Raw genomic sequence first — 17,244 nt, 5'->3', positions numbered from 1 at the left:
CTTAGGAAGCCCCAAACCCAGAGTCCTCCTAGGAGGGACAGCCAACAGAGGCTGGCAGTCAAGCCTCTCTCTGTCACCAGTGGGATGACATTCCAGAATGGGGGCCCTGGAGCCCGGGGCCTGGGCAAGTTTAGAGGGTTACCTGGCCAGCTTCTTTCTCTCTTTCTCCTCTTCCTCCTCCTTTTGGGCAGATGTGAGGCTCTCAGCATCAGCCAGGTTGTCCACAGCAATGGCCAAGAACACATTCAGTAGGATATCTGTTCGTGCCCATTCTTAAAGAAAATGACCCTTGGCTTGGGGTTTTGGTGGCGCAGGGGGTGGGGGAATGTAGGACGGGCAGGGTAGAGCTCCTCAGCAGAGACAGCTTGAGGGTGAATCACTTTGAGGGATTCAGACCCCAACAGTGTTCCTCTACTCCCCGTCCTCCCCATCACCCTCCTAGCTACCTGGAGCAATCTAGAGTTGAGAACAGGCTGGCCTGCACACTGGAGCGGGCGGGAGTGAGGCAGCCAGCCCTGCCTTGCACTTTAATTGCTGGGTTTCATGATTGGTTTCCCCGCTGAGATGACTGGCTGTAATTGACATTATAAACACCATTGTCTCTAGCAGGATGCAGAATGCTCTTAAGAGCGGTTTATTATAACTGGGCGCTGAGGGGGCGGATTGGTATCTCTGCCAACTCTAATGTGAGCCTGCACACACGAAGACCCTTGGTGGGTCTGGCTGGAGCTGGCCAAGGCTTGGGAGTTCCCAAGGGAGGCAGCTCTTTGCCCTTTCTCCCCACCCCGCTGGGTCAGAGAACTGCAGAATCAAAGAAAGCATAGCTGGACGGGGCTTTGAGTTTGTGAAGTCTGACTCCCAGCCCCAGGCACCCAGACATTCATATCATTTCACACTCAGAGAAGCGGAAACCCAGGCAGGGGAAGAGGAACTTGTCCCAGGAGGCTTCTGGACGTGGCAGGGGCTTTGCATGCATGATGCCATTAAAACTCCCAAAGACCCTTTACATAGTAGGTACTATGATTCCATTGCCGAATTTTACAGACACTGAGGTAGAGGACCTTCAATCTGCCAGAGGTCACCCAACTGGGAAAAGAGGAAACCTTGTCTGCAGGCTTCCATGACTGCCTTAGCTGCGACTTGGCCCAGAGCTGTTCCTGTGTTACCCCAGGCTCCGGACGTGACTCCTTCGGGGTTATGAGCTGGGGAAGAGAAGCAGCACCCATGGTTTGTGACCCTGGAAACCTGCCCGAGCCAGGAAAAAGAAGGAGCTCTGGGGGCTGTTTGAAGTCTGCGCAGCTCTGCCTGACTAAAGTCCTGGAGAACAGCATCAGAGGGAGGGGTGCTGACCAAAAAGCAGGAGGAGAGCTGAAGGTTACTTCAAGGACAACGGCTCATCCTCCCTCTCGGAGCGCCCCGCCTCTGAGCAGACGCAGTGGCCCCAGGGCAACCGGCCCGCTCCGGCGCGTCCCTATCGCAGTCTGTGTGAGTGGCTGCACACGCCGCAACGCCAGGGGGCGCCGCTCACCTAGATTACCACGAGAGCACGCCTGGAGCGCGGCGCCCCTGCGGCCCCGAAGGGTTCAGGAGGGTGAACCTCCCCCATGCCACAGCTTCAGGTTTCCACCCAGACCCACCTCCGCCGCCATGGGGTTCTAGGCTGGGTGGTGAGAGCCCCGAGCAGGACAACCCAGACCTGGGGGCGTGCCCGTTTGGCATTGCGCCGCAGGCTGGGGGCTGGGGGCCGCGGGGGTGGGGGGCAGCAGCAAAGGATACAGTTTCCACAGATGAAGAGGATGATGAAGTAAATACAGACTAACATCCCTGGAAAAGAGGGGCCGCCATAAGCCATGATCCCATCATACATCACCGAATTCCAGTCCTCCCCGGTCAGGATCTGAATGACACATTCCCACCAATAAGGGACACAGCGTTAGACCAACAGCAAACCCAAAACCACCCTGCCCTGCCCCACTAGTCAACAAAATTGTCCAAAATTTCCCTTTCACTTCTTTCCCTCCTCCTGGCCCCCAAGTCTCCTCCCCAGGGACTCTGAGCTATTGAAATCTCCTTAGACAAAATGCTTGGCCACTGGCATAATATTATTTGAAGAGTGACTACAAGTTTTGGCACAAAGACCTCTGACTTTCCCCACTCATGCTTGAGCTGAGCATCAGCCATTCCTGGGGGTAAGGCATCAGGGCCCTTTGCAGTTGTGTGTTTGCTGAGACTGTCACGTGCTTTCCCCAAACATTCATCATTGGGGCATCATCTTTAAGATTCTGACAACATCTACATGTGATTCATTTTTACGTCTAAATCAATCTACTTTTAAACTTAAATAAGTGCCACTTTAATTTTGCCATAGGCCAAAATATCTATGAAATCACAAATTTGGTGGGCCAGTAGCATTTTTTCCTATCGCCAAGCATGGTGGGTAGGAAAGCCAGGGCTTCGTCACCCTCCCCTCCCCCAATAAGAGCAGTCTGTTTTTCTTTGTTTATGTTTCGGACTTTCACGGAGAATTTGAGTAAAGGAGTCCATGGATAAGAAGATGTTTTTAAACCACTCAGTTAAATTGTTTCCCCTAATGGTCCATCCACCAGTGAAATTCCATGGCAGATGGGGACGGGAAACTGCAGAAAAATCTCAAGACTCTCCTGGGCATGGGGCCTCCAGGGCTGCTCTAGGCTGGCTGTGGCTGCCCAGTGAAAGGATGCAGCTTTCCACACGCCCCCCCACCACCTCGCCACTCAACCACCCCGAGTCCGAATCCCAGCAGAGAAGAGTCCCTACCTGAAACACAGTGAGGAGGGACTGGGGGAAGTTATCAAACGTGCTCCTCCGGGTCTGCATCTCATCAAAGTTGAACTTTCCTCCAAAGAGCTGCATCCCCAGGAGGGAGAAGATGATGATGAAGAGGAAGAGGAGAAGGAGCAGGGAGGCGATGGAGCGCACAGAGTTCAGCAAGGATGCCACCAGGTTGCTCAAGGAGTTCCAGTACCTGAGAGCCAACAGGAGAGAGGTCAGCACCCTGCCCCTCGCTGTCCTCCCCATTGCACCTCATTCTCACACCTGCCCACTGCAGGTTCTCAGAGAAGCTGCCATTTCTGCTTTTTCCCTGTCCTTGGGGGAGGGGTGTTGGCGGTGCTGTGAGCTGGGCCACCCTGGAGGGAGTTAATTCAAGGTCCCTGGATGGCTAACCTGTTGGGGAAGAGATGAGGGCAGTGGTCACAAGCCAGCGACCTAGCTCTGCCCGATACCTGCTGCATATTCCTCTGGACAAGACATTTCACTTCCCTGCCTTCTGCATCCCCATCTCACAAACGGAGACTGCTGTGGCCCTGGCTTCATTAGGCTATTGGCAGGATTGCCTGACATGTTCCGCCTTTCTCCAAAGAGCCCCCCATAGAGTGCTTGGCACGTAGCTGATTAAGGTTGGTAATTATTGTTGTTGCTGTTGTTCTTTAAACAGAAAAAACTTTTTTTTTCTCTGTGAACGCCAGTCTGAGCTCAGCCCAGGAAGCAGCTATCTAGCAGTGGCAGGAATGAAGTCACCCATGGGTAACAGAAAGTTCACGGCTTGGTGAAGTTTCCCAAGTTCATCCCATCCTTAGATTCTGTTTTTTTAAGGGCCCTTCCTCTGGAGCTTCTGATTCACTAGCTGTAGTTTGGAGTCCAGGTATCTGTGTTTTTAACAAGCATACTACGGGATTCTGATCAGCAGGTGAGTTTGGGAAACTGTAGATTATAGCAAATCTGTCACACCCACTGGGGCAGCTCAAAGCACGAGTCCTCTGAGTGGGTGGGAGCTCAGTCTTGAGTGGAATGGGCTTTCAGTGGGATCCCTGCGGAGGAGGTCCTCACTCCTTACTGTCCTGGGGTCTCTCTCCACTATAAACACAGAGGTCTTACAGAGGTTCTGGGAAAACTCCTTTCTCATGAAAAAGTGGGAGGGGGAACCTACTCATGACTGCTGGATGCAGGGTGGGTGCCTATGTGAGGGTCAGCTCAGGATCAGGAAGTGCACCATGGCAAAGGACATGGCCCCGAGGGCAGCAAAGGCAAGAACAGAGCAATCTCATTTCCCTGTGGCCCCCTCTGGCCCACCTGCCTCCTAGTTCACTACCTTGAGAGATTCCCAGCTCACCACCAGTCCAGTGGATTGCTTTTGTTGCTTCAGTGAGTGACATGCAAGCCACTCCCACTGCAGCCGCAGACTGGGCTGTTCCATACCAAGGGACAGAAGCAGAGGGGTCACAGTTTGGATGGCAACATGAACTCCTTACCAACCTGCAGCCTCGAGTGCTCCATTGGCCTCCACAAATCCAGCTTTTCCTCACTTCTATTTTGCCTGCCAGCTATACCTGCTGTTTGCAGAATATTAATACACATTTATTTGTATCTGCTCTATACAGTACAGTCTTGTCTCACCAAAATAGGCTCTAAATTTTAGAAGGCAGAGGGTTGCAGGTTTTTTCCCCCCTCCACCTTCCCCATCTCTGTTCTTAAATAAATTCTGTACAACCCAGTATGTGTGATGGACTGCTTGGAACCCCTGCAGGCTAAAGGCTATAGTGATCTGTTTAAAGAAGAAAGTTAGAGAAGCTCTCTGGGGGGAGAACACTCTCCCCTCTTACAGCTAAAGCAGTTTTCCCAAGCCTGCCCGAGGATCGACACCAGTGGAGGTGGCTGGGCATGGTGGTGGCTCCTGCCTGTAATTCCCTTTGGGAGGAATGGCACTTTAGGAGGTTAAGGCAAGAGGACTGTTTGAGGCCAGGAGTTCAAGACCAACTTGGGCAGCACTATGAGACCTCATCTCTAAAAAATAAAAAAATTAGCCAGGTGTGGTGGCACATGCCTGTAGTCCTACCTACTGGGGAGACTGAGATAGGAGGATCACTTGAGCCCAGGAGTTCGAGGCTGCAGTGAGCTATGATTGTACCACTGCACTTCATCCTGGGTGACAGAGTGAGACTCTGTCCTAAAAAAAAAAAAAAAAAAAAAAAAAAAAAACGACAGCAGCAACAACGAAAATGACAGTGGGGGTGTGTTAGCATTTGTTAAATCCTGATTTTCAGGTCTTTCCTGGCACCATGAAACCCTAATCTCTGACTCTGGGGCTGGGGTAATCCTCATGTAGCCAGTCCAATACTTGTCAATATACTAGGGTTGGGAACCAGCAACTTTAGAGCATATTCATAAGGAGAATTTCCAGCTGTATGTGAGGGAAGCGTGTCTGCATGTGCACTGAAGTCACAAATCCCCTAGAGATCCTCTGTGCATTCAGCCACCATGGTAGATTCTGGAAAAGCCTTAATGGCCATGGAAGGTTGGAGCCTTCCTTTTCATGAAGTAAAGAGGCATGTGGGAAATAACTCAGGTATGTCCAACAGTCATGGGGACCAACTGCAGCCTGACAAGCATGTTCTGGCTCCAGAGGGAGAGGGCCAGGCACCGTCCGCAAGAAAGTCTGAGGGAGGCACCAGATGAGGGGCAGAGAGGAGAGTGAGGTGGGGAGGGCCCTCCTGACCTGGGAGCCCCTTGGCATGCCTGGAGTTCCCGGGAGGAAGAGGCTGTGGGCCAGGAACAGATTGAATCTCTAGGAGGGGCAAATGCTCCTGGGAAGGGGGAGCTGGAGCATGAAAACTGGCAGGGACCTCCTAGAGCGAGGGCGGCGTGGTCCTGCCACCACAGCCAAAGGCGAGGATGCGGGTGTGGGCACAGAACTGTGCCTGGAGGAGCACCCTCCGCCCACTCTCCCTGCCGCCCCTGCCTCCCTGAACTCCTGGGGTGTCTGGGAAAGTCTGAGCTGCACCATACCAGGGTTCCGGGGTTCGTGCTCCGACAGAGCTCCTGATGCCCACTGGTCACCTTCTCCATCTCAAGTAAATGAGAACCCTTGCTTTTGGCTCCAGGCAAGGCCCTCGGAGGCATCTTCCTGGACCTCTCACACTCCGCAACAGCAAATCCTTCTGCGCCATCTTCACGAGTGAGCCCTGACTTTGGCCACTTCCCACCACCTCCTCATCCTCACTTCCTGGACCCTCGCTCCGGGCAGCTACTCTCCAGGCTGCAGTAGCAGCAGGTGTTGCTATGGGGTGAGGCCCACGAAGCCTTCAATCACCTCCCTTTCTTCTCTGGGTCAAAGCTGGAGTCCTCCCAAAGGCCTGGCAGAGGCTGCAGATTCTGGCCCCAGAGGCCCAGTGACCAGCCAGCTGCATTCCCCTCCCTCGGGCCCCCCCTCACTCTTTCTCCAACTCCCACACTGCTTCTGCCTGGCCAAGGCCATGCTGCCGTCTGCTGGCTCTTCTGCAGACGTCAGTGGGGCTCACTCCTTCAGCTCCCTCAGACCCCGGCTCATATCTCCCCTGGCCAGTGCTCTAGCCCTCATCACACTCGATGGATAATTATGTCTTTGCTTATTGTCTATTTGCCCTTGCCAGCATGTGAGGCCGTGGGAGAGGGAACCCATCTGTTATATTTATATCCTTAGACTCTAGAACAGTGCCTGGAACAAAGCAGGTGATCAGCGAATATTTTATTCAGTGAATGAATGAACCTGACTGTGCGTATGACACATCTGTACTTCCTAAAGGGAAAGGCAAGGGAGTTGCACAGTTGCTTCTGTGTGTGTGTGTGTGTGTGTGCGTGCACGCACTGAAGTTGAACACACTTTGCCCAACAGTGAGAAGTGGCTGTCTGCCCCTGCTCCCACAGCCTTCCTGTGCCCATAGCTTCCCTACATCCATGGGGAGGGATTTTCTGAGATTCCTGACTGTTCCATTGCCAGACCATGCATCAAACTAATATGTATCAATTTGTCCTACAGTAAACAGGGTTGCAGGCCGGGTGCAGAGGCTCACGCCTATAATCCCAGCACTTTGGGAGGCTGAGGCGGGCAGATCCTGAGGTCAGGAGATCAAGACCTGACTGGCCAAATGAAACCCAATCTCTACTAAAAAATACAAAAACTAGCTGGGTAACGTTGCTCATGCCTGTAATCCCAGCTACATGGGAGGCTGAGGTAGGAGAATTGCTTGAACCAGGACCAGAGAGGCGGAGGTTGCAGTGAGCCGATATCGCGCCATTGCAGTCCAGCCTGGGCTACAGAGCAAGACTCCATCTCAAAAAACAAAACAAAACAAAAAAACAAATAGAAAACAGGGTTGCTATAGCTTGAGTAACACTTAGGGGTAGGATTTCCAGATCACTGTGAATATGTGTCACCTTTGGGGAAGAACTCACATTCTCAAATTCAATGGTCCCAGGTTTGAGGGTACAGGTCAGCCTCTGTTTAATAGATGGATTGGCACCAGCCTACCATCGATGTGAAAAATGCCTGGGGAAAAAGACACTGTCCTGGGGACCAGCAACATAGTTAAGACATGGCTCAGACAGAGATAGGGTTATTCATGCTGTCTGTCTTCAGCCTACTGTTGCTTCCCATTCAGCAGGACAAGGAAGGAGTTGGGTGGGCCTGAGGCAGGACTGCCACCTGTACTTTCCTTTCCTTTGCTGCAGGATAAAGAGGGCAGGCTGCTGCCTGGGGCCTGGCATCATGAGGGGTGCTCAGCTTGCCCAGCAGAAGGCTTCCATCCCTAATGTGCAAATTACTGGAGATGTTTTATATGCTTGTCTAGGAGATGAGACAAAGGAACTGCTGAAATGATGATGTGGCCAAGAATGCTGACGGGACTCAGAGGAGGAGGGCTGAATTCCGGAGCCTGGCAGGCCTTGGCTGATAGCAGGTTCAGGGTTGGGGGCTGTACTATCACTGATATGGATGAGATTTGGAGGTGTCCAGGTGGCAGCCTTTTAGGTGTGTAGGGTGACGTGACACGCCATCAAAGAAAGCAGCTGGCAGTCCTGCAGGTCCTCATGCTCCCCCCTCTTAATGGGGTCTGATGGCTCACACAGCTGTGGCTGGAAGATTGGATGATGGCCTCCTATCCTAGAATCATGCTCTTTTTCAGGAAGATTCACTGGTGGTAAACTAGAGGGGTTAATGGCATACTCACAATCAACTGAAACTTTGTTCCTTATTGGTCAAAAATATGAAATACACACACTCACACGCCAAAAAGGCAAGAGCTTTGGAGAGAAGTGAGCAGCAGCAGAGCAAAGCAATCCATGTCTTTTGGTCATAGACCTCGTGGAGAAGCAGAAAAACGAAGCACCCTCTCATCAGAGCAGTACCCACACGGCCACAGGTGCACAAGCTCACAGTCAGCACTGCGGGCTCTTGGCGCCCGGGTGCAGGTGTCCAGCTCTAGACCATCCCCCAGCAATCTGCCTGCATCTCCATCCTTGGCATCAACTTTCCTTTCCTATTCTCCAGCTGCTGGAATCATTCTCTCCAAACTGTGAATCCTTGCCCATCCCATCCCACATCGGACACACCCAGCTCACTGTTTTATCTTTAAAGTACGGCTCATCAGGGCTTTTCATCACATCAAGTTCGTTGCCACCTAAATTCTCTCCTTCTCTCAGCCTCCCTTTAAGCCCTCTCACTTGCTCACCACCATGTCACTTCTGTTACCTTTTCCCTCTGCCTCTCCTGATGTAAATTACAACCATCTGTTCAGAAATCCTTTCATCTCTATTTGTTTCCCCTTCTCTAAGTCTGTCTCTGAGTTTGGGGCTCTGTGGAATTCTTCCTCCTCTTCTATAATATAAAGTAACCTGAGCCTTCCTTAAACTGGAACTTTCCTCTCATGAACCTTTTGCTTCAAAGAGATCAGGGCCAGGTCCTTTACCTTTCTTCTAGGTATAGAGCAGAGCATTGAGCTTGCCATAAATAAGTGATCTTCAAAATAACAGTACCTCCCACTTTCAGATGCTCTGCAAACGTTCCACCCTATTCTCTCTGTGTTCCAGAGAAGGTCATAACTGAGTTTGATACCTGCCCAAAATGTTCTCATCCTGAAGGGTAAAAAAAATTCTTAGTTTTGGTGGCAAGTGATCTATTGTTAAAAGAGCATTTCTAAAGCAATCTCCTGCGGTGTATTTGTGTGGCTGGGGCTTTGTGGGAGGCAGTGGAGTGAGAGTCAGCTGAGGCCACCTGGGGAAGCAGGTAGAATCCATCCAGCAAGCGAGCAAAGGAGTGAGTGTCCTCAGAGCAGAGCTACTGTCAAGTTGAGCCCTGGTCCCTTAAAACACAGTAGACCTAGGGGCCGGGCCCAGTGGCTCACACCCGTAATCCCAGCACTTTGGGAGGCCTAGGTGGGTGGATCATGAAGTCAGAAGTTTGAGACCAGTCTGGCCAACATAGTGAAACACATCTCTTCTAAAAATACAAAAAAATTAGCTGTGTGTGGTGGTGTGAACCTGTGATCCCAGCTACTTGGGAGGATGAGGCAGGCGAATTGCATAAATCCGGGAGGCGGAGGTTGCCGTGAGCCGAGATCATGCCATTGCACTCTAGCTCCGGCGACAGTGCGAGACTTCGTCTCAAAAACAAACATACAAACCACACGATAGCCCTGGGAGGGATTCGTATGCCCAGAGATGGAACTGTATTTGCCGGGCTGGGGAGTCAAGCAGAATTCTAGAGTATTTTGGTCTGGGACAGCCTGGCCCCAAAGCCTCACCTACTGATTCAGTTTCTAGTGGTCCCTGCCCCTGCTCCCATTCATTCTACAGGCTGGAAAGGCCATTTCGTGTTTCACTTTTGAGTCAAGGCCTGACTTGGTTAACAAGTTCAAAGGTCTTGGCTTCCCTGTTTGCAGCAGATGTCTTGGTGACATTGAGAACGGGACCTGCATGGGGAGTTTAACTGGTTAAGCAGGCAAGGTGGTCTGGCCTGGACCTGGGGGTGGCCTTAGCAGTGTGCTCCTCTGAGCTTCGGAGCCACAGGGCTACTCAATGTCACCTAGTTGGCACTTTGAACCACAGTTGTGTTAGGTATAGGGAGTCATCTTCACCTGCATCTTCTTAATCTTTCCCCCAGTAGGTGACACCAGCATGTTCCTATTCCAGAGGAGAACTACCCATCGTGGTGACAGCCAGACTGCAGGCTCTGGAGTCTGAGCTGCTTTTGGCACAGAGCCCTGAGTAGGAACTGGGTATCTGCCAAAGATACCTTAATAATGGCCCTCAATGAGCTCAGAGGCTACAGGGGGCCTGAGTAGACTGGGGGCTAGCAGGTGATGGGAGAGCTGGGAAGGTGTGGGGATGGATCTGCTGCTTAAGGCCAGATGCTGGTAGGGACATGGAGCTATTTCAAGCCTGGAGGATGTGCTAAAGGCTCTCACCTGGGGCTCCGTGGGGCCCACATGTGGCCAAGATTCATGAGTCAACCTGTCTGTGCTCGATCAGCCCCAGCTGTCATCTCAAAGCCTGGGAAAGGAGCTTCAGGGGAGGAGCAGCAGGAGAAATGAAGAGGGGTTGAAGGCATGACAGGGAAAACAGCAAGGGCTAGAGGGCCCTCACTGCATTTGAAAACCAGTTGTGTAAAAATTGAGATGCAATTAGAGAACTGGTGTCACATCCAGACTGTATCTGTCTGAAGCCCTTCTCCCACCCTGTGGAATGTGTCAGACTGGGCTGACAAAGAATAGACAAACTGGACATTGAATCTGGGCAGCACCGAGAGCCACAGGCGGAAGAACCCAGTCTGTCATGAGGCTGGAAGGCCCACCACTCTGGGGCCTTCACTCAAAGATGACAAAGATTCTGGCCATGTGCGTGTCCCACTGTTCTCAGTGGGCAGGGATCTTGTCTTTTTCAATCTTTTCTATTAAGTAATTTTCGTAACAGACTCTTACAGTCGGCCTTTTTTTCTTGAAACAACAGGATGAATGATATTCATAGATGTCGCGTACGCCCTATGGTATTCTCAGATTTTGATGAAACACAAAAAATGTAAGTATGTAAAGAATTCATTTTCCTCCTAATGATATATCAAAGACATCTGCTCCCTTCAGGCGTCATGGATGAGTTCTAAGTCCACCCTGATCTCACCCATTCATAGAAGCATTTTGGAATGCAAGTGACAAAGAGTGATGCTGTTATGTTACAAGGACAACATTAACTTACTTTATTTTTTTTAAGGAAACTATTCACACACTTGGGAATTTTAGCTCTCAGTAATAAGTTACTTGCTGGTACAGCTGCTCTGGATGTACCAGCGTGTCATGACCTCAAGGTAGAGAGCCATTCATTTAAATCCCTGTTCCTGACTCTTAGACAATGGGCCCCGGGTGAGGGAAGAGCAGTTGGAATTCTAGCATTCTAGAAAGGGATCCCTGAGTCCATGTGTACACCGAGCATTATACTACTCTGAATAAACAGCCTGTCTTGCATTTACATTACCACTTTTCAAACATACACAGATGTACAGGAATTTAAATGTAAACGCTCTGCTGAATTCATAGTAGCTCTTACCTTGATGTGTTTTCTCAGTCAAAAACTATCCAGAGTACCATCTTGACAGAATTAGATTACAATGAAGAAGACAGTGGAGATCTAAGAATCAAGTTGTTTTGCTGGGCAAGAGGTCAGCCTAGTGGGAGGATTGCTTAAGGCCAGGAGTTCCAGACCAGCCTTGGCAATATAGTGAGACCTCATCTCTATAAAAAATAAAAATATTAGCCAGACATGGCACTTAGAGTCCCAGTTACTTGGCAGGCTGGGGTGAGGCGGGAGTATCACTTGAGCCCAGGAGTTTGATGCTACAGTAAGCTAAGATTATGCTACCACACTCCAGCCTAGGTGACAGAGTGAGATCCTTTCTTGAAGAAAAAAGAATGAAAAGAAGAAGAAGAAAAGGAAGAGGAGGAGGAAGAGGAGGAGGAAGGGAGGAGAGGAGGGGAGGAGGAGAGGAGGAGGGGAGGAGAGGAGGAGGGGAGAAGAGGAAGAGGAGGAGAGGAGGAGGGCAGGAGGGGAGAAGAAGAGGAGGAGAGGAGGAGGAAAGGACGAGGAGTGGAGGAAGAGGCAAAGAGGAGAAGGACGAGGAGGAGGAATAATCATAATCAAGTTTTCCAATTGCATATGAAGGGCAGTATTTTAAGACAAGGAAGTAGACCAAGAACAGCAGTAGGAAATTAGGCCAGTGGTTCTTCAAGTGAGATCATTGGACCACTAGCATGGAACTCTCCAGGAGTTGCTGGCCAAAATCTCTAGAGATGAGCTCCTTCATGGGTTCAGCTAAGTTTAAGAATCGCAATCACTGGTTGAGAATACATTGTCAAAAAGAAAAAAAAGAAGAAGAAATTTCTTCTACATGTGAATAGCAGCAAGACATTGCAAAGTATTTTCCAAGAAGTGGAAGGCATGACTTGTCTGATGGCAGGACCCTGCAGAGGTGAGCCATTTCAAGGTTCAGCTGAAGGGACCACAGTGTCTGCTTCCAGCCCATCCTTTAGGCATTTTTCTTGGTCACTGTCACCCAGTTCAAAGGCTAGGTCTGGGGACAGCCTTATGGGATTCCCGAACTACTTAGTCTCTTTGTTCTTTTCCAAAGCCCCCAGAGGGTCTGGAGACTTGACGATAGGAAGATCATGGCCTTTGCCAAAGTCACTTTCAATTAGACAATGCGTTTTTTCTGTTTATAGACTCATAGAGATCTGAAAACACTACTACTGTGGAGGGACTACAGGAAGCTCTCTGATTAAGATAGATTTTGAAAAATGATTTCTTGGCAATATCTTCCGATTACAAATAAATTGGTGATTAAAAATAGAATGAATGTTAAATCTTTTCAAGATGTCATAACAATATATAGCAGCAAGATTTCTTTTCTATAGAAATAGATATATATAAACCCAACCACCAAAATAGAGACTTCTCAGAATTATTTAAGAGGCATTGAGAACTCCAAGTTAAAAATAGCTTTTACCAGACCCCAGGAGGAACAAGTAGAATCAGCAATTATTTAACAGCAAGAACCAGGTCATAAAGATTCTTTAAGTCCTGTCTCAGGGACCTAGACAAAAAGACAGTTCAGCACTCAGCTCTGCTGTGCACGGCAGGTTAGGAGCACAGCACCTCAAGTCAGATCAACAGACCTGCCTTGCCTTTTAATCCCAGTGTTACCTCTGAGCAGTTTTGCGACCTTGGGCAACTGACAACTCTCTAAGCCTCAGTTTTCTCATCTGCAAAATGGGAATAATGATAGTTGTAGCCTCCTGTAGGTAGTTGGGAGGATTACTCAAGCTAACATTTGTAGGCCTCTGGCTCACCCTATCCGGCACAGAGTAAGCACTGGTACATGGCGATCATTGCTGTTATAAGGATTTCTACCACTTTTACTGTAAACCAAAGACTTTCTGTAATGCCAACATATTCAGGACACTCGGGAAGAACTCTTTTTGGATGGGGTCAGAGAGGGAAAGAAGGTTGCTGCTTAGGAGCATTAAACTTCTGGATTTTAATTGTGTGTATCCATTAAGTCCCTCTTCTGAGATTCGACCTTCTCTAGGAACTGCCTCCTGCTCCCAGTTTCTCGCAGCAGGTGATTCCCACACCCACCACACTTTGCCAGCTCGTTATATTCTGTCTTAGATTTTCTTTTAATCTCTTCATGTGCACAAACTCCACCTCCCTCAGCCAGACTATACATTTCTCCTGGGTTTAGTTCATGCCATATGCCTCATGTTTCTATTTTTCCATCTCTTCCAGCTTAACACACGGTATATATGTGGTGGGTAAATAAGTAAGAATAAGAGTATGAGAATATGTAGGTCACTATTAGCTCTCTTCTCCTTCTTCCTTCCCCTAATCATAGCAGTCATAATAATTAGATTAATAGTAAAAGCTTCTGCTTATTGAGTGCTTCCTGTGCACTAAATGAAGCACTTTAAATGCCTACCTCCCTGGACCATCCACATCACCATGTGACCATGCACTGGGTGGCTGCCAAGGGAACTGTGACGAGAAGAGCAATACCTAGGGACACTTTGCAGGCCTCACTTAGCCAAGTTCAGAAGTATGCTCTGAGCAAGGTGCCATCAGCTCCAGATCCTGAGCAGAAGACACCAACCTCCACCCCTTTGTACCCATCACAATCCAACTGATGGTTTTAGTGTAACTGTTATCCAAAATTCCCCAAAGCAGAGATTTTGGAAGCTCCCCAAACAGATTTTTAAGGACAGGGGACTTGAACCTTAGAGGGGCATGGGGGACATGGGTTGAAAGTTCCTTCCAGTGTTTCCTGTATGTCTTCGAAGGTTGGCCATAATGTACATTAAGAAATATATATTATACTGCAAGTCAGCTCTATATCTCAACTTTTTTTTTTTTTGAGATAGAATCTCACTCTGTTGCCCAGACTGGAGTGTAGTGGCACCATCTCAGCTCATTGCAACTTCTGCCTCCTGGGTTCCAGCAATTCTCCTGCCTCAGCCTCCTGAGTAGCTGGGATTACAGGTGCGAACCAGCACACCCAGCTAGTTTTTGTATTTTAAGTGGAGATGGGGTGTCACCATGTTAATCAGGCTGGTCTTGATCTCCTGAACTCATGATCTGCCTACCTCGGTCTCCCAAAGTGCTGGGATTACAGGCGTGAGCCACCGCGCCCAGCCTGTATCTCCATTTTTTATGAAATGATGTTTATGTTTGCGTGAGGTCCTCTGATGTTTTTCTATTTCATTCTTTCTTTAAAAATGATGGCTGTGAGAATGTGAAGAAATTGGAACCCTTATACGTTGCTGGTGGAGATGTAAGATGGTCTAGTTTCTTTGGAAAACAGTTTGACAGTTCCTCAAAATCTTAAACATATTGTTACCAAATAATCTGGAAATTCCACTCCTAGGGATGTATCCAAGAAAAACAAAAACGTACATCTATAGAAAGACCTGAACGTGAATGTTCACAGAAGCATCATTCATAGGAGCCAAAAGATAGTAACAACCAAATGTCCATCGCTGATAAATGAACAAAATGTAGTACATCCCTACAATGGAATATTATTCAGTGCAAAAGAAAACCAAGTACTGATGTATGCTACAACATGGATGGCCCTTGAAAACATTCTATTAAGTCAGAGAGGCCATCACGAAACTACATATTACAAGATTCTTCTCATATGAATGGTCCAAAATTGGCAACTCTATAGAGACATAAAGTGAATTTGGTTGCTGGGAGGGAAGATGGGGAACATGTGGAGTGGGCATGGAGTTTCTTTCCCGGGTGATGTAAAAGTCCTACAGGTAGAATATGGCGATGGTTGCCCAACACTGTGAATGTAAGAAATGATTGAATATACAATGTAAGGGGTAAATACATGGTACATGAATTCTATTTCAGTAGAGCTATTTTAAAATGATGGCTGTGATCCAGTAAATTGATTCCACCACTCCCAGTGGGTCATGCTGCCCTCCCCGCACCAAGCCCTGTCCTGTCCTTGTTATGAGAGTCACTGCTTGGCCTAGACGGGGGGCGGGGGGGTAGACAGCCCGCTTTGGGTGGGTGCTGGACTGGCACATGGAGGGGTGAGCATGTTGGCAGACGGGTGAATGCCATCTGCCACGCAGTATCCACAGCCCTCTACGGTGAGTGGATCTGGATCACATCTTCAGCACCACTTGCCCTGCTAGAAGACTGCATTTCTCAGCCTCCCTAATGGCTCAGGTGGCCAAGAACAGAAGCCCTTGGTGAGATTTCTGGACGATTTCTTCCAATTTGTTTCATTGTGTTAAAATACACATATAAAATTTACCATCTTCACCATTTTTTTAGTGTAGAGTTCAGTGGTGCTAAATACATTCACGCGCTTGTGAAACTGCCACCAGCCTCCATCTCCAGAATGCTTTTCACCTTGCAGAACCGAAGCTCTGCACCCATTAAACATTAACTCCCCACTGCTCCCTCCCTCCAGCCCTGGGCAGCCTCCATTCTGCTCTCTGTCTCTGTGAATCTGACTACTCTAAGAACCATGTATAAATGGAATCATACAGTGTTTGTCTTTCTGTGACTGGCTTATTTCACTCAGCATAATGTCCTTAAGTCTCATCCACTTTGTAGCATGTGTCAGGATTTCCTTCCTTTTTAAGACTGAATAATATTGCACTGTATGTGTAGACCACATTTTTAAAATACATTCATCTGTCTAAGGCACTTGGGTATGCAAATATCTCTTTGAGATCCTACTTTTAATTCCTTTGGGCATATACCCAGAAGAGGAATTGATGGCTTATAGGGTAATTGTGTTGTTAATGGTTTTAGGAATTGCCACACCATTCCCCACAGTGGCTGCACCATTTTACATTCCCACCCATAGTGTACAAGGATTCCCGTTTCTCCATATCATTGCCAACCCTTATGATTTTCAGTTTTGTTGACAACAGCAGTCCTCATGGGTGTCTGGGAGTGACTTCTGGGAGTGGAGAGGCTGACTTGGATGGGGTGGTAAGCCCTTTTGCCCCTTTCTCTTCTTCCCACCTCCAATTTGAACCTGATGGCTCAGTCTCCAGAAGCTATCTTATGACCCTAGGGAGGAATCAGCACCAAGGCTGGTGAAGCACAGGAGAAGAGACTGGGTCCCTGATCCTTTTCTTGAAGGCACCTTGGCTACCTGCCTCTGCATTTTTTTCCTGTGGCTGAATAGGTCCCTAGCTTGCTTATACGACTGAGTTGAGTCTCTGGTATTAGTAGCCAGAGGAATTTCCAAATGATGTGCCATCTAAATGAACACAAACTACCCCCATTGCATGTGAGCTTCAGAAAGACCCTTTAAGGAAGAACAGCTCCCCTCCCACCCAGGCCTTGCCACCTCCCCTGTCCTCTGGAAGAACATTTCCTTGAGTCCCCTCTCCAAAGGGAGAGGAGGAGCCCAGTACCTTGTGATCTTGAATATCCTCAGCAGCCGGACGCATCTGAGCACGGAGATGCCCAGTGGGGACATGATCTTGGTCTCCACCAGGATGGTCTCCAGGATGCCGCCACACACGACGAAGCAGTCAAAGCGGTTGAAGAGAGACACAAAGTAGGCTTGCAGGCCCAGGCTGTACATCTTCAGGAGCATCTCTGCCGTGAACAGGGCCAGCAGGGCCTTGTTGGCTGTGTCTGGCAGGCCCAGGAGAGGGATGACATCCAAGCAGGGCCAGAGAAGGGCAGAGAGGGAGGCAGGGAAAGGAAATACAGTAATTATCTCCATTGGAAGGAAGATTCCCCATGACACCTCTCCCATCCACCTTGGCCAGAACAGAACAGTTAGGGCCAGGCCAACAGGAAAGGGCTCTCTCGTCATAATCATAACGGACATTTACTGAGCATCTTCCATACACCATAGGCTCGGCATAC

The 17,244-nt window shown here is 49.0% G+C and overlaps 1 protein-coding gene across 50 annotated transcripts in view; it reads right to left on the bottom strand.

The window, feature by feature from the left end:
- CACNA1C (calcium voltage-gated channel subunit alpha1 C) overlaps positions 1–17,244 on the bottom strand; it is a 725,791-nt gene that overhangs the window by 113,595 nt on the left and 594,952 nt on the right. For all 50 annotated transcript variants that reach the window (XM_078338403.1, XM_035258332.3, XM_078338402.1 and 47 more), the window contains 4 exons: positions 16,782–17,007; positions 2,797–3,004; positions 1,777–1,897; positions 143–257 (listed from right to left, as the gene is read on the bottom strand). In XM_078338403.1, the coding sequence (XP_078194529.1) occupies positions 143–257; positions 1,777–1,897; positions 2,797–3,004; positions 16,782–17,007 (670 nt within the window). The remainder of the gene's footprint in view (positions 1–142; positions 258–1,776; positions 1,898–2,796; positions 3,005–16,781; positions 17,008–17,244) is intronic.

Source organism: Callithrix jacchus, chromosome 9 (assembly GCF_049354715.1).
Source record: "Callithrix jacchus isolate 240 chromosome 9, calJac240_pri, whole genome shotgun sequence".
Lineage (NCBI taxonomy): Eukaryota > Metazoa > Chordata > Mammalia > Primates > Cebidae > Callithrix > Callithrix jacchus.
Note: the sequence above shows the minus strand (reverse complement) of the source record. Positions and strands in the feature narration are given on the sequence as shown.